This window comes from Curcuma longa, chromosome 14 (genome assembly GCF_044706935.1).
Source record: "Curcuma longa cultivar G26 ecotype Majalengka, Jawa Barat chromosome 14, ITB_CL_G26_1.1, whole genome shotgun sequence".
NCBI lineage: Eukaryota > Viridiplantae > Streptophyta > Magnoliopsida > Zingiberales > Zingiberaceae > Curcuma > Curcuma longa.
In genome coordinates this window covers 5,196,230-5,217,798 of record NC_133874.1, presented here as the reverse complement: position 1 = coordinate 5,217,798, position 21,569 = coordinate 5,196,230, and the positions used below count along the sequence as shown (strand labels likewise).

At 36.8% G+C, this 21,569-nt stretch overlaps 2 protein-coding genes, 5 non-coding genes and 1 pseudogene across 7 annotated transcripts; 2 read left to right on the top strand and 6 right to left on the bottom strand.

Moving 5' to 3' along the window:
* The first annotated feature begins 795 nt into the window (after positions 1-795).
* On the top strand, positions 796-2,261 carry LOC141844692 (uncharacterized; annotated as a pseudogene).
* A 93-nt stretch (positions 2,262-2,354) lies between these two features.
* Positions 2,355-7,750, bottom strand: LOC141845068 (external alternative NAD(P)H-ubiquinone oxidoreductase B3, mitochondrial-like). The gene is made up of 10 exons (XM_074733103.1): positions 7,659-7,750; positions 7,159-7,426; positions 6,808-7,014; positions 6,314-6,564; positions 5,649-5,865; positions 5,439-5,543; positions 4,676-4,948; positions 3,419-3,540; positions 2,730-2,849; positions 2,355-2,591 (listed from the first exon to the last, which is right to left on the bottom strand). Exons 1-10 carry the CDS (start codon positions 7,748-7,750, stop codon positions 2,504-2,506), a joined length of 1,743 nt encoding a protein of 580 aa, XP_074589204.1. The 3' UTR covers positions 2,355-2,503.
* Positions 7,751-11,488: 3,738 nt separating this feature from the next.
* LOC141845691 (small nucleolar RNA Z278) lies at positions 11,489-11,604 on the bottom strand. The gene has a single exon (XR_012603268.1). It is a non-coding gene; the product is annotated as a small nucleolar RNA Z278 (small nucleolar RNA).
* A 148-nt stretch (positions 11,605-11,752) lies between these two features.
* LOC141845701 (small nucleolar RNA snoR134) lies at positions 11,753-11,894 on the bottom strand. The gene has a single exon (XR_012603277.1). It is a non-coding gene; the product is annotated as a small nucleolar RNA snoR134 (small nucleolar RNA).
* Positions 11,895-12,266: 372 nt separating this feature from the next.
* LOC141845696 (small nucleolar RNA snoR97) lies at positions 12,267-12,370 on the bottom strand. Its single transcript, XR_012603273.1, has one exon. It is a non-coding gene; the product is annotated as a small nucleolar RNA snoR97 (small nucleolar RNA).
* A 764-nt stretch (positions 12,371-13,134) lies between these two features.
* Positions 13,135-13,249, bottom strand: LOC141845690 (small nucleolar RNA Z278). Its single transcript, XR_012603267.1, has one exon. It is a non-coding gene; the product is annotated as a small nucleolar RNA Z278 (small nucleolar RNA).
* Positions 13,250-13,419: 170 nt separating this feature from the next.
* On the bottom strand, positions 13,420-13,561 carry LOC141845700 (small nucleolar RNA snoR134). Its single transcript, XR_012603276.1, has one exon. It is a non-coding gene; the product is annotated as a small nucleolar RNA snoR134 (small nucleolar RNA).
* A 1,384-nt stretch (positions 13,562-14,945) lies between these two features.
* Positions 14,946-21,002, top strand: LOC141845207 (protein MAEA homolog). Its single transcript, XM_074733261.1, has 7 exons — positions 14,946-15,446; positions 15,529-15,726; positions 18,372-18,494; positions 19,277-19,462; positions 20,159-20,292; positions 20,413-20,599; positions 20,689-21,002. The coding sequence occupies exons 1-7, from the start codon at positions 15,120-15,122 to the stop codon at positions 20,788-20,790; spliced, it is 1,257 nt and encodes a 418-aa protein (XP_074589362.1). The 5' UTR covers positions 14,946-15,119; the 3' UTR covers positions 20,791-21,002.
* Positions 21,003-21,569: the final 567 nt, after the last annotated feature.

Below are 21,569 nucleotides of genomic sequence, written 5' to 3'. Positions count from 1 at the left end.
TTATAACAATGTTCGAGAGGACTATTAGGATATAATTGAGTTGATTATGACGGAACAGAGTTACTGAAGTGGATAAAGAATGCTCTCTTCCATTGTGGCCAATTATAACTTCTCAATTTACCTCCTCACAGATATATGACCGACTGTGTGGGACCGCTAAGATGGTAGATTCCATCTTTTACTGAAGAAGAGACTATTGCAATAATTATTATTGTCTTGGCCATTAAATAGTTGTTATAATAGTTTTATAATGATTTTTATTAAGTTAAAATGATTTAAATCAAATTTTGATTAAATTGATAAAAAAATAATTTATATACAAATTCTCTTTATATAATATTTTTAATTGAATTAGATTAAAAATATTACTTTAACACGTTATAATAATTACGATATAACTGCAACAACGTTAAGATGAAAAATATAATAAAATATTGTTTTTAATTTTCATTTAAAAATGATTTTTTAATAATTTTGATTTTTTAAAACTTGTCTTAAAAGTTAAGAAGCATTAAGCACGCGCTTGATTACTACTACAATGGTGGGCTCCCCGCAAATGGCTCCAGCCGCTCCCCATCGTTAATTGTTTAATCAAGTCATATCGGATCGTCAGCAGCTGTTCCGCTCCTAATCCAACGGCCTCCGTTCCATCTCCTTCCTCCAACGTCTACTTTCCCTTCTGCCGTTCCCTCCTCCAACGGTCGGAATATCGCTCTCTCTTAAACTTCGCTGCTTTCTGCCCATCGAACACCTTTTGCATCGAGACGAACGAAGAAGAAGAAGAAGAAGAAGACGATGAGCCTTCTCCAACTTCCCGATTCCGCTCAGATTTGGGACAACGCCGCCTTCGAGGACGGTGGCTCCGCTTCCAAGATCTCGTCGACTCCTGCTCCTCCTCCACCTCTCCGGGAGGATCTCGACCCTTGCAAGGAGAACCGCGGCCCCGAGGCCATCGAGCCCCTCCTCGACGCCGCACTGCCCAAGAAGGCAGCCTCCCGCGTTGCTTTCGCCGAGGTCGAGGAGATCTCGCTGGACGACGAGATCGTGAGGATCGAGGAGATGATCGCACGGCTGAGTTCGAGGCTGGAGGCGCTCCGGGCCCAGAAGGCGGATCGGGACGCGCGGGGGCGGCCGCGCGGGAGGATCGTGCCAGCCAAGTTCATGGATCCGTGTACGCCGGCGAGCGCCAGGAACCAGCGCAGAGGGGTGAGCTTGGGGCCCTTGGAGATCCTTGCCACACCGGCGAGGTCTATGAACCCGAGACCGAGCCCGGCGAAGAATCTTTGGCCTTCGGCCTTGAAGAAGAAGACCGAGGAGCCGATTGCGAAGGCCGATCGAAAAGGCGATAGCTTCAAATCGATTCAATCAGGTAAGACCGAGGATCTAGGGAAGCTGGAAAACATCGAAGAAGATAAGGAAACGAAAAAGGCAATCAACGCGTACCCTAAATCTCAGCAGCCGACCACCGCCGGAAAGATGACACCCGATGCAAAGAAGACGGTGGCGACGCCCGGTAATCCTAGCAACAGGCGGAGGGCTGTCAGTCTCGGGCCTGCTGAGATAGTCGCCAGCGCCCGGTTTCGCCGGCAGACTAATCCCCAAGAACACACGGAGAAGCGCAGTTCGAGCATCGGTCCTTCGTCTCCGAAGCCATCCGCAAGCGCCAAGAAGGCAGTGACAGTGGGAGCTGATAAAGCAGCAAAGGAAGGTCAGCCTAAAGCTCTCTTCCAAGAAAACAAGAACTCTTCTTCTTGTAGAAGGCCAGCAAAGGCCGCTAAAGCGAGAGTTGTTCCCAGCCGCTACAATTCAGCCGGCGGCGCTGGGACGACCAGCGAGAAACAAGGAAACAAGCGCGGGAAATGGTCGTTACCGGAATTAAGCAGGGGGGCGACTAGTGCTCAGGTGACAGGATCTTCTTCTAGGTTGACGCCGGCGAACAAGAGAAGCCAAGGATCTGAATTGGATGATTTGGATGTCGCTTACGAGCTCTCCTCGTTCGCTTACTCAAACTTCTCCTCGTTCGTTCGATCATGAAGCTTGCTGCAACTCTTCCAAAGATCAAGACTTTGAGATGCAACACTGAGAGCCCTCGTGATTCCGGATGCGCCAAGAGAGCTTCAGAACTGGCAGGGAGGGAGCCATTTTTTCCTGCGTGGGAGGATGAGGTACCAAATTCTCCTCCCCAAGCTCTCACCTTCTTCCTGCAATCTTAATGCAAATTGCAATTTAGTAGTTCTTGATAATTGAAGTCATCCACGTTGATTCTTGTACATTGGAATAACAGTTCTCAGGAATTTGGTAACTGTGTGAGCATTATAATATTTCAAGAGCAAATCTTTATTTGAATTGTGTGATAGTTTTCCAGAATCTCTTGATCTAACCTTGCAAGATCAAAACAGAACATTCCACACTCATTTCACCAATCAATAACAGGAGATAAATGCGAAAATAATCGATCGATAATACACAAACTTTGTTCATGTGGAACAAATTGCTGGGCTGGCTATATGCGGCAGGAGTCCCTCCCAAATACAAATCGCCTTGCCCAGTCAGACATCACCAGCGTCCTCGTGCGCCAACTTACTTGCTTGCTGTTCATGGACGCGAAGAAGAACAAGTTATTTAACAGTCGGTGTCGAATTTTTATGAATGCACAACCGAGACAAGATCACAGCGTAAAATAACCATTGTGCTAGAAGATAGAAGAAGCAGAAAAGGAAGAATAATACCTTGCATAAACAGAGTACCATAACCATTGTGTGCTGTGTCCAATGGAGATCCAATCGCCTGGGAGTTCTGCAGCTGTTTGCTCTCCACCCAACGGCGCAAATTGCCCAAAATGCTTATACCTTCAATAAGTGATATATTAGACCGAAAGAGCTGCAAAGTAAATGAAGAAAACAATAGAGTTGCATAAATAAATTCTGATATGTTTAGTATTGAATTACACAGTTGATCAACCACATACTGCCTACATGCGCTTTTCAAAGCCTAATTTATCCCCTTGATGAGTTTTTAAATTTATCTCCATAAGAATTCATTTGGGGGATGGCTTCACATGTCATCATCCATAGGGAAGTTTTAGAGCTAAGTTGGGCTTAGGCAACGAATTCAAACTTTCATATGTGGTTTGTGATTCCTCGATAAGTTTGACACCTAAAGAGGGGGAAATTTTCTACGACGATATAAAAGGCTGAGAGAAGTGCAACAGTCACCACAACCTATAACAAGCTGAAGGATTTTGTTACATGGTTAATGAGCCAAACGAAAATATTGAATTTAAGTTCAAGAAATGTCTATGAATGTGAAAGACATTGACCAAGTTGGGTTGGCATGAATGAACAAAATATTGTGAGCATTATTAGCCTTTGCAAGAAAAGATGTAGGATATCACAACAACAGAAAATAAATCACTTACCTAAAGGGAAGAAAGTGATGTCTTCCTGCTTCCTTGATCCTCTGTGGACCTTCAGGATTTTCTTCACGGTCCTTCCTTTTGTTAAAGCATCTAGCAAGGTATATCCCTTGTTGTGCAGCTACCTAATATACAATTGAACAAGAATAAGAAAAGCTATCGTTAATCCATGATGTGATGCGCCGTGGTTGAGCCAATAAGGAGTACATGATACAAGCCTTAATTGATCCACTTCATTTTGTACCATGTCTGGCTCGCCACAACTAAATGTTGGCCCATGGTCTTTGAACCCAAGTCTAGCATGGGTCTTTCATTCGTGTTGAGCATGGGCTGTGACTGTGCTAGCCTACTAGACCATCTTATACAATAATAAAAAATGTACTTTCTATCAACGGTTAAGAGTTTGAATCTATATAACAACACTAATAAGAGCAATTTAATCTTTTCACTTCTACTTTGAATGAGGAATTGTCTCATATCTAATATGGCATGGGGACTATACAATAATAAAAAATGTACTTTCTATCAACGGTTAAGAGTTTGAATCTATATAACAACACTAATAAGAGCAATTTAATCTCATGGGGACTCTGTGTATTAATCATTCAACTAGGCCCGCCAAACATGCATATCCTTCTATGGGTCAAGCACAACTCTTGTTAGGTGAACCATGACACACAAACTGAGAAGTCAAATCACAATACTAAAAGTGTCAATTGGTTGTGCTTGGGCTATAGCTTAGTTCGGTGAACGGTAGACCCTATCCAAGTCATATTGTGTTAAGCTAAGTATATATATTCCTAAATAAATATAAAAATCAAAGACAATTATAAAATTATAATAAAAAAGTATTTTAAAATTCCAACAAATTTACAACTACTTTATAAGATTTTAGAATGTAAAAAAAAAATTAAAGGATAAAAAATATTGTTTTCTAAAAAAGTAAAGAAAAGGGTAATTTTTCCCTATACAACTAACTATGCTGCGAGAAGTTTCATGTTGAGCCAAGGACAACAGCTAAGAAATCTTCTCTTGAGGCCTACATAACCATGTTAGGCACAACCGACCTACTATGTCCAAACTGATCATGCATCGTGTAAATTATGTCAGGTCGAGTCGTAAGTAGTCCAACATAATTGACACCTCTACATGACATGGGCCTAAGACCAGTCCCATGCTAAGCATAGCTTGGTGTTGTTGATGGCTTGAATGTAGCAGGATATTTTGACACAGAATAATTTTTAACACATCAGGAACTACCTGAGCTGTAGCAGGAAGGCTCTTGACCTGAGAATCCACATTGGCAAGAGCAATTTTGAACTCTTCTATGTTAATTCCTTCAGATTCCATTTTATCAGCATCTTTGGAAGCCTTTATTAAATCAACTATGTCGCTCATGTGCTTGCTCTTCAGATAGAGTTCTACCTGAGGATACCTTACGCAAATATCTTCTAAAACATCTTCAATTTCTTTCATGGTTAAATTTCCTGAATTATCTTTATCAGCAAATCTAAATATCTCCAAGATATCATCCTGTAATTAACGTTCACATTAGACTAGTAATAACAAAAGTGTATACAAAAATACTGGTACACTGGTTTCCATTTAACAGAATATGCATGACTGTCAAGTCTTTTTGTTTCTTATTAACAAATGGATAATCAATTAATTGCATATCACTGAATCAATTTGATTTACAAAATGCCTGACTCCAGATTCTACATAGAACAAATGGTACTTCACAGCTGGAGTCAAAATTGCATGACAAACTACTTTAAGAATCTGGTTCCATGTTTATAATAAGGATCAAGATGCTTTTTGAGAATTCATACTTGGGACTAAAAACATGAATCTAGGTTCTCACATAAGTTAAGAACAAATTTGATATTCATGACGTTTGTGGTTCTTCATGAATGTAGCATAATCGAAAACCTAATGTTGGTTAGAATAACAGAAAATCTAATGTTGGTGCAAGCCTCAAGCAAAATCGCCCATGGAATTTTAACAGTAGAAATGCATATACCATGACTTTACTTTGAGCAATTGTAGCACAATCACCAATAGCATACACATCAGCACACTCCCTTACTCTCAGCCATTCATTTGTAGCTAAGGCACGCCTGTTACCCTGTGCGAACCAGGAACATATTTAGCAAGAATGGCAAGACTAAAAAATAATGTGAATCCACACATAACTACAAAAAATTTTAATGGAAAACGAGAAGCAGCTAACCTGACCAATTTGTTTCATGAATTCCAATATGAAAGGATGGGCCCCAATACCAGTTGACCATACAGCCATTCCATATGGAACAGAAAACTGTTGGTGAATTTCATTTTGCATAGTGAGTGTTTTATCAGATACTTTCACAACCTTAAATCCTGTTTTTAGTTCAATTCCATCCCTTTGAAACTTCTGTTCAGCAAATGTACTTATCCTTTTGTCAAACCTGTTGTTGATGCCACAACAAAAATGTTACCAATGCAGTAGATGTACTCAATAGAATGTTGTCAGACACAATGAAAAAAAAGGAAAACTAATTCAACTAGATTGAGAATACACAAACTAAAAGATGCCTAGTTGCTATGTTTGACAGCTCCAGAAGAATTACATTGCATGGTCTATTTAGTACTCAGAGATTCTACATCAAGTGTCTATAATCTATGAGGAACGGTTGGCATATATGGTTACCGAAAAGAAATCTGCTAATAACTATGATTTGCTCTGCACTGCACTGCATAGTCATAGCATGGTTTTTTAAGCATACTGATATAAGTTGATGGATCTACCACTGGGCAGACTCTTGGTAAAAGTAGGTGGATATAGTCTAATTAAAAAACAGCATCTATAATTACAGAAATTAAATAACGGCTAATAAATTGTAAGATCTCCCTTACATGGTCAAAATGTGCTCGGCATGCCCAATTACTGTTATATTCACTAGGTCTTTTACAGTAGGGTACAACTTAGCTAAATCTTCAGAGAAAAAGTCATGCAACTCTGCTGCAAATTCAACACCAGTTGGACCAGCCCCAACAATCACAAAATGAAGAATTCTCTTCCTTTCTTCTTCATCAATGTCTGGAAGAATAGCTCTTTCAAAACAATCTATCACACTTCTACGTATTTTCTGAGCATCCTCAACTTCCTGCAATATATATTAATCTAACATGACAAGGAAAATCACTTAATAATCAATCAAATTGTGGCAAAAGCAGCTTCTCTAGGCACTTACCAAGTTCATTAATTTGTACTCCATATATCCAAGGAAACTAAACTACTGTTTAGTACTTAAAAATTTCTAATATAAAAGGCAAAAACTCAAATTTGCAGTCATAAACTCCAGAACAATCAACATCTTCAATTGGAACAAATGACAGTGAAAATGCACCTTCAGGAAATGGCAATGCTCCACCACACCTGGGGTGTTGAATGTACTTGCTCTTGCTCCAACTGTTATCACCAAGTAATCATAATCGACAATAAACTCACCGTTCCCTTCCAAATTTGTCCCTATATTAGTACGGCAATGTAACTTTTTGGTGTCTGGATCAATTTTGAAGCACTCAGCTTCCCAAAATTTGATTTGTCCATCCTTCTGCAGAATCAATGAGCAAAGAACATCACACCACTTTCCAAAATATTCTTGATATGAAAACGAAGTTCCATTATCACCATTCCTCAACAACTTTCAACTCCGTCAAAAAGATTGCAATAAGTATTTCAACAGTGCTTTCCATACCTTTCTTATGATTCTACGCACGGGTTCGACAATGCTTCGCGGTTCCACAGTTCCACATGTGACACTGGGCAGCAAAGGCGTGAATGCAAAGTAGTTGCGAGGTGATATCACTTGCACATCGTACAAGGAACTATCGAGATTCTTCAAGAAGGTAGTGCCAGCCCACCCAGTACCAAGCACCACCACCTTCTTCTTGGAGGCAATTTGAGCCGACTCCGCAGCTGCATCTGTTCTCGCATCAGCATATGCCACAATGCCTCCTCCACCACTACACGATGTCGAAATCAAGTAGTAGAAAATGAAAACTAAAGAGCACAACGACGCAAATCCTTTACTATCGAGTCAATAATGGAAACAAAGCAAACTTTCCAGGTCACCACGGATCGAGGAAGAGGCAAATTTTAAACACTAGATCTAAAAAAAGAAGATAATTTGAGTAAACAAGGAAAGGAGTACTGAATCCCGACACAAAAGGCTAAAGCGATCGAGCCAAAAGGAACCTTGCAGCGAGGACGACCAGGAGCTTGGAAAAGGCGCCGCGGTGTCGGAATGTGCGGGCGGCGCCGTCGAGGAGAAAGCCGGCGAGCCGCATGTTCCAGTCCGGCGGGGGGAAGAGACGCTGCCGATCTTGATTCCTGTGGCCAGTAGGGCGACATGACCATATGGAGCTACAAGATAAGTCTTCGCCAGATCATAATTAATATTTAAATTAATCAACCACCATTTCCTTAGCAGAACGCTAGGACAACTACCAGTTGTCCTCAGGGCAACGGTGCCGGTAGGATAGATTGTCACGCACTTAGGCTGCGTTTGATTTACAGTAGACAGAAATATAGAGATACAAACACATACATAAATATAGTAGAGACAGGACGCATTTACAATGGTCTCTATATCGTGTTTGGTAATACAGAGACAGGGACACTGTTAGCCGACTAGGAATTCGGCCGGGCGCGTCGACCACGGTCGGACTCCGACCCCGATTCGGCCGAAATCCGACTGGAATCCGGTCGAGGCCAACAGTGGCTGGGGCGCGCAGGGCTCTATTTTTGGTCGGATTCCGGCCGGATTTCCGCCACAATCCGACCGGAATCCGATGCCGGCCGGAGCGCCGGCGAGTTGCGCGTCCAACGCGCCTGGCCTGGCGGCCGGCGGTGATCGGACGGCGGCGCGACGGTGCCAGAAGCGGAGATGGGTAGTTTTTGTCTCCGTCTCCGTTTCAGTGTCCCCATTTTTACAGTGGACAGAAATGGAGACAAAGACGGAGACAGAAATCCTATTTCTGTATCTGTCTCTCAAAATCAAACGAGGACAGAGACAAAAATTTCTACTCTGTCTCTGTATTTGTGTCCCTGTCTTCTGAAACTAAACGCAGCAGATCCTCAACTATCACTATCATGTATTTATAAAAAAAAATTTAAATGAAAAGTACAATCAAAGAATACTAGACATCTGGACTGACTAAATTGGTCGCTACGTACACTTTCTAATTTATCCTGATAATTGATGAGAAACTTCTATAGGGCCAAACCAATGACCTTAGAGATAATCAATGGAGTTATCTTCGAGAATTTATCAATTTTTTAGGACATCTACCAGTTAGTTTAACGGGCGGCCCCACCCCATTAAAGCAAATTTCCTTTACGTAAGTTAGGGAAAGCAGATTTTCGAAATTGATGTACGAGACTATTGAAATGATGGATTTCTGATCTGAAAGCTCCACTCAGATCTTGACCTTCCCCTGAATGGGTCAAGATTCCAGATCCAATAGTGGGACCGTAGATCTGGAACCTTTAAGTTAAATCACGTTCAACTGAAAAAAAAATTTTATTTATTATTAAAAAACAACATAAATTTTAAATTAATTATAATTTTTTAATTTAACTTTTCATACGTGATCATAGAATTGACAATACGAGATTATTGAAATGACGGGTTTCAATTTTTATTAAATTAAAATAAATTTTATTCACTTTGATTTTATAATTACGATTATGATTTTATAATTATTATAATATTTTTTAGATAAAAAAATATAGATGAAATAATATTAAAAATAATATTAAATAATAATTACATCATTTTTACATGATAATAAAATATTCATTTAGGATAATTCGATAAAAAGAGGCCCTCTGGATCTTTATCCTTTAAGTTGAATCACGTTCAACTGAAAAAAAAACGAATATAATCTTTTTCATATTTTTAAAAACAACATTTTTCATATATTTCTTAAATTTTAACACAATATTTGATTTCCTTTATAAATTGTTTTACTGACAGTCGAATAAAAATTTAATAAATGTTAAATATTAATATAATTTGAAATTCAATTAGATGGAGGAACAGGGGATAAAGAGATTGATTTGAGGAGTTGGTGCTTGGTGGAGGTTACATAGAGTTGGTGGAGGTGTGACATCATGTGTAGGCTCTTTTAATATATATTTTTCAGAACCTAACACAACTACCGATCTATAATAGTCAGAGATCGATTTTGAAAAGTGAACTGTATAGTTGACTCCGCCATGTATTTAACGTTTGTATATTTAAATAAATCTAACTGACTTTAAAGACAACGTTGAAACAATAGATCTATTGTTTTTTTAAAGAGTAATCATATATAGTATAAAAAAATATAACATGAAATTAACATGACATACTCAATTTATTTATGAATGTGGATCTCATTGCATGAATGTGAGATCCACTACATGCAGTGTGCCGTTGATTTCATATTGTATTTTTTCATACTGCATATCATTTTTTTTTTAAATACTTTTTAAAATTTTTAATGTAAAAATTATTTTCTTTTTCTTATGCAAAAGATAGAATCTATCATCCTAACGATCTCACACAATCATTCTCATGATCATCTACAAGAAAATAAATTAAGAAGTTATAATTGATCATGAGAAAGATATTGTCTCGAATTCATCGAGATTCAAATTCTTGCTTTCTTGTATAATTTTGTTCCATTTTAATTAACTCAGTTATGTCCAAGATAAAAAAAAAAGTTATTTCAAAGCTAAAGTGCATGATAGAATATATATAACGATTTTTTAATTGTCCTACTGATAGATAAATTTTTTTTTATAAGAGTAGATACTTGATGCCAATAAAAATAAAAAAAAAATTAAATTAGTAAGCTGACAAGTTAGAGGACAACTACACTAAATTAGTAACTTGATCTAGACAAGTTAGCATCGGTTTGAATTTATGATCTGATTCGGTCGGATAGACTAAGCGGGTTTGGTCAACTAGGCAAGTTGGATGGTTTAATCGGACCAATTATAATTTGGTTTATTCATCAATTGGTAGACCGATCAATTTAATTAAGTTAATTAATCCTATATATATATATATATATATATATATATATATATATAATTCACCACTCGATAATTCCACACAGTCGATCTCAAAATCATCTATATCAAAAAATTACAATTAACAAAAAAAACATTGTCATCAAGAATTCTTACTCATTTCTACAATTTTACTTTATCATAACCAAATCAATTATGTTCATAAATTAATTTATCTTAACATGTTAGACAAGTCAGTCAAGTCAATAGATTTTGATAAATCTACCAATTGATAAGATTGGTCAATTTAGATGAGTCCATTTACCATTAAAAAATATTTATATAGAAAGTTTTATCATAAGATATTTTTAAAACAGTCGGTTCTATTTTCCAATATGAAACCTCATACCAAAGAGCAATTTGTTTCCCACTTCCCCTACTAGACCATTATAAAGTCATATATACCTTTATCCATTTAATTATTCAAAACAAAACTCTACTCTAAAATAACTTTATGTTTCCAAAATTTATATATATATATATATATATATATATATATATATATATATATATATATACACGCACGTAAACAATGGTAAAGAAGAGACACTGGATTAGAGCAGATAAGAACAAAATTACTAATAACAAGACAAACTGCAAGACTTAAAATAAAAAATGCTGATCTAATTTTATTCAAATAGATGAGAATACACGTCTAAACGAGTTTACAAAAAAAAATTTGACAGTTTGCTCAAGTAACTTCCTAAACAAGCCTAAGAACAATCAACTATCCTCTAAGACTATTAAATTATAATAATTACAGAAATTAACACTTTTAGAGGTCACTTGCAAACATGTAATAAGAGAAAACAAAGAGCAGGAGTAAAAAGGGTTACTACAGCAAAAATCAAACACTAAGAATGGATTTCGAAAATAAAATTAAACAATGGGAGAGGGCAAAATGAAGTTTTAACCAATAATTAAGAAAACTTCATTGCTAGTGTTTAAAATGATAAACTTAAAAGGCCACAGAAAATCCAGAAATGTCATCTGAAATACAGCAACTCCAAGAGGTTCTCCCAGCAAAAACAAGGACTTGGAGCCATCCGCACCACAAAAATGTGGATATATCATCAAAGGCTTTTTATTTACTTCATTTGCACTTCATCATAACTTTTAAGCAACAAATCTCAGACAAAGAGAGAAATTTAATTGTTTTCAATTAAAGGACACGAGGAGTTAAAGATATAAGATCAATATAACACCAACTATGGGTAAAAAAAACCTAACAATTTAGCCATCTCTTTGACACAGTTCAGCCCTTAGATAAACAGCAGAACTGCAACACTGAATGGCAGCTAAATCTAGCACGAGCATTGGGGCTTCCATCTTCAATGGATATCTCAGAGATGCCCGGGGTGCACCGTGCAGCATCTTTTGTACAAATGCCCTCATCAATATATGAGGCCTTACACAACATAAAAAATAGTTAGATTTTCTGAAGTGAACATTGAAGAGAGGGTAGTCAGCTTTATATACTCAAAGGGGAAATGTTCTTTGATATATTTTACAAATAAGATACCATTCACATCATAACAATAACCATTGAATTATTAGATGGGCATGTATAGAGCAAAGACAATGAAAAAGAAAAAAAAAACCAAAAGCTTAGGTAAGCTATAGAACATATGAAAAGCTTTAAGACTTAAAACACTGAGAAAGGATGAATGGAAGTAGATAAAAAAACACAGAGGCCTTATATTTGGTTTCCTATATACATCAGGAAAGATTTATTAGTTAAATATATGTAGTGTTGTAATTTAACTCACAACTCATATGATCACGAGTTCAAGCTGATGGCAACACGCAATTTGTGAGTTCTTCAGCCTTCAGAGCTATTGTCAGGAGCAACAAAGGATAGTTGAACTCGAATACAACCAAACAAATTTTAAAAATAGCATTACTACAGTAGTCAAAACTGACCAGAACTCAATAGCATTATCTACTGTTGTAAAATCTACATTATTAAGAAGAATTAGAGTTTACATAACTATTTTACAGCTTAGTTAGAAACAAAATATATGACCTTAACAAGTAGCCGTTTAGGATAAAAAAGTTAATCTTTTCCAAGAAGACTTGCTATGTATAATAGAACTAGCTAACAGCATTCAGCATTCATTTGGAGATAGAATCACTAGGAACGGCAAAATAAACATAAAAGAATTTTAAAGAAAGCACATATATTTTAAAAAACAAATAGCTTTCATGATAAACGAAGAAATCATCAATATTATCATAGCCATGCATTGATAATATTTAGAAAAAAAATTCAGAAATGTTTGCAGATGTCATATTAAATGCAGCTTTCCCAAGGCTCTCTCCCTGGTAGCATGAATTTGATTCCAGTACACATCCATTTTGCAGACAAATCGTCCTTGGCATCATAAGCAAATTGTTGACAAAATCAACTAATTCACGTTAATCTAAATCAAGCAAATTCTCAAATAATTTTTTTGAGAGCAAATAATATACCAGTGACAATTCTGTCTTTGGTTTGGTTTTTAGAATAGAATGAGTATAAAAATTTGCAAGAGAATTCTATGAGATAAATAAAATGAAATACAGAACCACTTTATTGTTCGGGGAAAAGATGCAGGGGAAAAAACACAATGCCTCAGAAATTCCAGAGATGTCATTTGAATGCAGCAGCTCCAAGTAGGTTCTCCCTGCAAAGCAGGAACTTGGAACTCTCTGCACCTCTATAATGTGGATATATCATCACAGGCTTCTTATTCCATATAAAATTTTTAATCAGAGAATGATGAGGAAAAAATCATCAACAATGAGAATTTGCTGACCGTTTGATAATGTTCGGTAAAATTTTAATTGCTTCTACATCAACTTAAAATTATCAGAACAGCAAAGCTGCACAAATTTCAAACAAGAAAAGGACAATAAATTTACCCGTCACTTTGACACAGATCAGGTGTATAAAAACTCACCGAACTGCAACACTGAACGGAAGCTATATTTAGCACGAGCATTGGGGCTTCCACCTTCACAGGATCTCTCAGAAAAGCCCGGGGTGCACCGTGCCAGATCCTTATAATCACCATTAAAAAGAATCAAAGGAACGACCGAAAACAAATTTCAAAACGGAACTTCTTTTGGAAGGAACCTGCCCTTCGTTTATCGCCCCATCGAGAAAATAGGATAAATAATGCAAACATAGAATTTGCATCTTCATCGCAGATGTAGATAATCCGCCGCCGTGAGCAAAAGCCCTAAAACTCGTAATGAGAAGATTGATGGACACCACCTTATTTATAGAGGGAGATGAGAAACCCTAACCAGGTACCACCTTATTTAAGCCGTTGCCGATGAAATGAATGGGTTTGTAGATCCAACGGATGGAATCGATTGTAGTCCGATCTGGCTGTTACGATTGGCTTATTATTAATGACCTTTTCTATTGAGATTTAAATTTGGATTTAGAGCTTTTTCTATATATATTATTAATTATTTTTCTATTAATATATATATATATATATACATAATTATTTTATTTATTATAATTAAATGATATATTTTTAAAATAATAAAAAATAATATTTATAAATTGAAGGATTGACTTTAATAATTTATTTGAGAATTTAGATTAGAGAAATGAATTAGGTCCGTCGGATTGGCCCGCCTCGTCAAGTAATTTAGACGGAGTTGGATTGAAATTTTATCAACCCATTTTAAGATGGGTTGAGATGGATTAGCCCGCCTAGGCCCGCAGTGGGTTGCCCCGCGCGGGCTTGGGTTGACCCGTGGATTGAGAAAGTTTATTTATTTATTTTAAAATTTAAAATTAAAGTAGAAAACTCAATGAATTAGTGGGTTGATCCATTTAAATTACAATTCAAACTTAAAAATTATAATTCAAACTTAAAAATTTTAACTTAATCAATTTAAATTATAATTCAAACTTAAAATTTTTAATATTTTTTATTTTTTAACAGGTCCGTGGGTTGGCCCGCCTAACCCGTAGCCCGCCTTGAGTTTGGTTGGATTGGAGATTTTTTAACCCGCCAAGTTGGTGGATCGACCCGCTCCACCCCGTCATATGATGGACCCACCCTAGGTTGATCTCCGTCCATGAGTTAATCCGTTTGACAGCTCTAACGGTATGAAAATATAATATGAAAATGTAACATAACATATTAAAAAAATAAAAAATCCCAGTCACATCTCATGGATTCAATCTTTGAGGGTCACATAGATTCCTTTGGGGTGACCGGTCCCACGGAAACATATTACATTATATGGATACGGAATCCACGGTATAAATATAGATCCAAGTTTATAATATATCATATTATATTTTTTATATTATATTTTTATGTAATATATTTTTATATTGTGTTTTCATGTATCATTGCTCTTTAGATTAACCCAAGAACCCAAGCAAACTTAGATAACTTGCTCAAGTATCATTCTAACACAAGCTAAACAAACAATCATCCGAAATTTGATACGGAGAGAGAGATCGACGCCAGATCAAGGCAATGGCGAGTTCCCCTCTCCGCCGCCATTAAACTGTCGTTGCTTCTTCCCCTTCTCCTTGTCTCTCCACTCCGATCAGTCTCGCCCTTCCTGTAGTCGCCGGCGATGGACATGGCGGTCGACATGGCGATCGATTCCGCCCCAAACGGCGACGCCTCGGCCGCTGCTCCTGCGGTTCCAGCGGTCCATACCTCCACTGCCCGCCTTGCCCAGATCGCCGAGTCCCTCAAATTGGAGCACCAGCTCGTTAGGGTTCCCCTGGAGCATCTCAAGAAGACGATTCGCAGCAACTACCGCCTCGCCGAGAGGGAGTTCACGGCCGTCCTCAACAGTGTTGCTGAGGCGTCCGGCTCATCGGATTCTAGGTCGATGGACGAAACCCTTACCCACCTCAGCTCCCTCGTCACCCGCCTCCAGGGCCTAAAGCGCAAGGTACCGTTTGCTGGTAGAAGCTTTGTTGGATGTTCAGAGATCTTTGTCTGATCATGTATTTTTTTTTTATCATTTACTGCAGCTGGAAGAGGGGGGCAAGGTGGAGAATGTGCAGGTACAAAGGTGCCGTGCTCGGTTGGAGCATTTAAGTTCGGTTTCAGATGCAGATAAATTGGATGATTGGAAGGATGCCAGATTAAACCGAATACTAGTTGATTATTTGCTAAGGATGTCCTACTATAATTCTGCAAAGAACCTTGCAGAGACCGCAGACATTCAGGTACTAAGTCAGCGCTAACCCATTTAGCTCAAGCATAACTGTCATTTATAAATATTTGGTTGCTTCCATGATTACATCATTTCATCTCTATGATAAACATAGAAAATGTTGAAGCACACATGTTATTGCTTCTAAGCTTCTAATAGTTACAATACATATGTTTCTGACTATTGTAATGTAATTCAGCAGTGTTTTATTCATTGTATTTTTTTTCATCATCAAGCGCGTTCCTGTCCTATCATATGTGCAATATTCATTGCTGGCCATGGTTTGGTTCTTCCTCGTCAGGGAGAGATTGTTGATAATTCAGAAGAACACTATCAGAAATTTGCCAGGTGGGAGAAGAATATTTATGGGCCCTGAACTTAGTAGTTAGGTATTCTACTTCTAATTGAATTATTTCTAGGCCTAATTAATTTGTAAAATAAGATATCCTAGATTTATCATCTTAATTAGGATGTCTCTCAGGGTCTCAGTATCTTTGAAGGTTCCATTGAAGTAAGACTGCTATTTTCAGTAAGATTAATGTGCAAGGTTAGAACAAGCACATACTAGCAAATCATAATTTTAATCTTTTCATTAAAAGGATCTACATTCAATCATCTTCTTTTCTGATTGAGTTTATAGGGACGCTAAGTAATTAATGTCATGGTTCAAAGTGTGCATGTGGTATATTTATAAAATGGTGCTGTCAATCTCAAGGGGCTTAGGTTGTGAAATAGTCAGTTCCATTTCTTCACAAGTGTCTTCTCCATTGCCATCTTTATTTTACTGTGCTTTTCATTCTTCAACTCCTTTCTGTTTGACCCTTTCCAATTCCTTTGTGTATGAAACTCAACTTGTTCTCTGAGCTTCTTGGTCTTATTGCATCACTAATCCAAGTTAATTATGATTTTGACATTCTGTGTGTAAACTATTAGGATAGACAGCGTGTTATCGAAAATGCATCCTCCTTGTTTGGAACCGGGGAATTTAAGATTCAAAATATAATGTGACAAATCTTCCTCAAATTCACACTTATGAGACGAGGCCTTATTATTTACTTGGGTTCCAAAGCATTGAGTAAAATCAGTTGGAAATTTTGAACCATTTGTTGTATGCATAATTTCCATCATGTGGATTAATCGGGCCGTGTTTTTTTAATCACCTGACTCGAATCAACCTTTGTTTGCACATAAAATGAAAACTTATACACCATGGTGCATGGTACTGTCACGACACATCAGGTAGTTTTCTTCTTCTTGGGTAATGTTGCATTGAGTTTGGTTGGTGATGCAAGACAAGAGAGCTCTCGAGACAGTATTTAGAGGTCACTTCCCTTTGCAATTTTGGTCTCAGTAGATTTCTCCATATATAGAGGTGGTCTTGGAGTTGATCAGTTCAAAAGATTGGTTCATTTTGGTTTAATATGTGGCATGGACCACATTTGTATCAATTTCTGTGGGTGGATAATTTTATCGCACTTTGTTAGTGTCCTGCCAAATGAGAGACAAGGGAGAGGAGATTTTTTTTATTTACCTTGTCCATGTTTGCTCATGGTGTAAAGAGGTTGTCCTAGTCTTTTTGTTGTTCTCTTTCTTTTTCGTCCTCCCCTTCTCTTGTGTGATCTTCCTCCTTTTATTAACTCAACCCATGTGACATTCTTGGTAGATTGTAGAAGTTGTCTTATCAATTGAAATTTGTCGTTGTATTTAATTCTCAAAATTTGGCAGCTATTTACATGATTTTATTGAGATTCTCCCCAATATATGATCAGTCTTTGGTTTTTCATCTTTGATTCATCTAATTGGTGGACATTGGTGCTCAGTGCTTGGAGATGAGTATCATATCAAATTTGAGGATGGTTAGACAGATGCATTGGAGCTAATAGATATCAATTTTGGATTTTAATTGGTTGACTCAATCCATACAACTTATATTAATGTGACTCAATTTGAGTCCCATTAGGATCTTGAGTTTTATTTCTGACATTCACATAGTTTGTTGAAATTCATGTGTACAAAATAAATATTTTAAAATGTCAGCAATAGGTTTATGTGGTCTGAAGAAAATGATAATTGAAACTTGTTCTGCCTGTCATTGGTTGAGCAAGTTATATGAAAGGATCATGGACCTTGGGTTCATCTAAGTATGAGAACATAAACATTCATAGAACTACTACATTGCATCACAGGGAACCTCGAGCAAGGAATTGCCCTTTGTGTTAACATAGAGAAGAACTCCTCTGATTCACACCATGAGGTATTGATAGTAAATACTGTTGAAGGTGCCCAACTATATAAACATTTGTAACTACGTTGATGATTGAGATTATCATTGTATATCATTCAAATTTTTGTCATTAATTTTGGACATATAATCTGACAGCAAGGTATAAGGAAATTAAAATCACCGAAGATTTAGTTTCTACTTTCTAGAAAATGGCAAGAACAAATATGTCACTTATTTACTTGGATGTCCTTGAGCTCTTTTACATGATATGCCATAATGCTTTCGATCATTCACATAGTTGACAAAGATTGCCATCAAGCCGATTTTAGACTTCCGTAGGAATTTTTTCCAATGGCTGTTTACTTTTGTCATGACACCCACTTGATAAATGTTTCATCTTTGTCCTGGCTGATCCAATAAGTTGCTTGTGATAGGAACTTGCTGATATTGATGTCTTTATTGAGGCAAAGAGAGTTATTGAATCTCTCCGGAACAAGGACCTAGCTCCTGCTTTAGCATGGTGTGCAGAGAACAAACCCAGGCTGAAGAAGTCAAAGGTATTTTTTGTATGCAATAGACTGAAAGATTTATTCTTAATTTCCCCATTTGATTTCTGACTATTTCAAATTGTTTCAGGCAATTGTACAACCCTACTTGTATCAGTAAATTTATTTATCTTTTTGTAAGAAGAGATATTTGTAACACCTTTTCAATACAATTTTAGTACTTAACAAGATTGTGTTGCTCTTAGATTTTATCATATGCTTTGTTTTCTTGACACGAATGAAGTATGACTCTTCTGAGCATTGCCTTCAATATGATTGAAATGCATCTATAATTTCATGTTGCGATAAGAAGAAACTCTTCAGAGGATCTAGTTGAATCTTCATAATGCTCTCAAAACTTTGTCAGAACTGTCACCAACTAAATTGTATCATTAGGCTGGTATACCTATACTTGCTGGCTTTATGTTTGTTCAAATATATCCTTTTCTGCAGCACCTAATGAGAAATTGATTGATCTGAAAAGGAAAAGAAAGATGCTGTTTATTACTTGACTTTTCTGGCCTTGTATTGTGTTTTATTGGTTATCTAATTAAATAATATGATGTTTTATCCAAATATATAATTAACTTGGTGAATCCAGTGAAGATATCATGCTATCCTTTAGACCTTAAGTTGCTTTGTTAAACTATGTTCTTATGACAAAGCAAGTTTGATTTCCTTTAAGTTGATGAGAATCTGTTGGGTTTGAATTTATCTATGCAGAACATTATTTATGGATAAATGATAATGTGAACAATTTTAAACCATTTATATTTTGTCAATCTAAATTGCAGAGTAAGCTTGAGTTTCAACTGAGGCTTCAGGAGTTTATAGAACTAGTGCGGGCTAATGAGCATATGAAAGCTATTTTCTATGCCCGAAGGTATCTTGCACCCTGGGCAGCTACTAATATGAAGGAAATGCAGCGTGTTGTGACAACATTGGCTTTTAGGCACAATACTGAATGTTTAATTTATAAGGTATGCAAAAAGCTCTCTAGTCTGCATAAAGACGATTCTTTAGATAAAGGTAAAACTTTAACTTATGATTCTTTCATTTTGCTACTGGTTGTTTATTTTGCAGAAATATGTCTCAGTTTGTTCAAGTTAGTCTATTTCCTTTTCTTTTCCCTATGGAAGACTATTTTTCTCATGGAGTTCATCTTATCATCACATTTTGCTCTAATAAATAATAGTTTTATTCAAAATTCTCAATCCATTGCTTTATTCATGAAAGAGCAATATTGAGTTGTTGCTCAAGATTTTTCTTTTCTTCTTTCTGTGAGAGCTTCTGCTTCTCGGGGTTTGATCCATACTCGATCCAGGAAAGTATAGACTCATAATATAACAGTTGCTTGCTTTATAGAACTTGAAGGTATATATCACCGCATTTTGAAGTTCTTTAGTTTCAAAATCTAGTTATAAAGTTGATGTCATGGTTCTTTAGTTACAGCATCTGGTATTGAAGTTGATTTTGTTGAATTCCTATTAGGAGACAGTAGTGTTCGAAGTAGAAACCACTGGTCAGATATAGCTTCTATGATCACACGAGTCGTGATGAGGAAATGTTTTTCTAATACCGTGTTACATTTTAAATCGATTAATTTCTCACCTATCCTTTATTTGCTTTTATATTCTTAATTTCCCAGTTTTCCTTAAATTTCCCATCTTTTGTAGGTTTTATTTGAGCCCACACAATGGGACTATCTGGTGGAGCAGTTCAAGCAGGAATTCTGTAGATTATTCGGCATGACTAATGAACCTCTACTGAATATCTATCTCCAAGCCGGCTTGACAGCCCTCAAGACTCCGTATCCTTGGTTTATTACATGATGAATTCAAAACCTTTATAATGCAGTTGATCTCCTGTTTCCATGTCCATCGTCCTTGATATCTTATGGAGTCTTGGTTTCTCTCTTGACCTCACTAAGACTTTGTTACAAGGAGGCTTGCAGCAAAGAAGATCCATTATCCCAAGAAGGCTTCCGCAAATTGGCAGAACCATTACCATTCTCGAAACTGCACCACTCAAAGTTAGTTTGCTACATTTCCAAGAAGCCGATGGACCATGAGAATCCACCACTTGTTTTACCAAATGGCCATGTGTACAGTTCTAAGGTAAGGTAACCTTGATCACCTGAGCCTTCAAACCAGAAGTTAATAATATGCTAAGCTAATCTTATTATGTTCACTTGATCGCGGCGAAGGCTCTTGAAGAAATGGCCAGACAAAATGATGGCAAAATCACCTGTCCGAGGACCGGGGAGGTTTGCAACTTCACCGAACTTGTGAAGGCCTTCATTTCATGAACTTATGGAGCTTTCCCTCCTCCGAACTGGAGCCAATTGTTCCGGTTATGTTGCCCTCTTGCAAAAATAATCGAAAGCTGGTTTGATTGTGATGGCGAACCAGCAACCACCCAGTTACAGACTAGGTTTCAGGAAAACTGTGATTTCACGTACCCACATAACATTCATGTAATAGTTCCTTTTATATGCATATCGTTCTTTAGGTTCAGTCAGCTGATGACAAGCCATCGATGATGAAAATGTTGTGGAGGGTGATTTTATGATTTATTTAACATGTAAAATGCCTAGCATATGTAATAACTAAGAAAGTATAATTAATCATTTGCATTAAATGCATGTTCAAACTTTGAAAATAAAAATAAAAGTTATTTTTTTAATCTTGTGGGGATTAATATTATTAGCATTATTTTTAAATTAGATTTTGAACATGTGGCCTTTTTTTATTCTTCTCAAAAAATTCAAGATATTTTTATAAAATTAGATTTTTTTTTTTTGGGGGGGGGGGGGGGGGGGGGGGGGGGGGCAAAATTACTATAGTGATGTCCTCCACCTTTAGGCTTTGAGAGGTGAAGGAAAGGTAGATAAGGGGAAGAAAAATTTAAATTTTGTTTGGAAAGGAGTGAGAAAAGAGGAGAGAAGGGTAAATTTTAACATTCCTTATCTATGGAGATTTTTTTATACTTTAATTTGGGAGTATAAGGAAAAGAAAGATAATTTTAAATATTATTTATTTTAATTTTATTTTTATTTTAAAATATTAATTTTTAAATAATTTATTT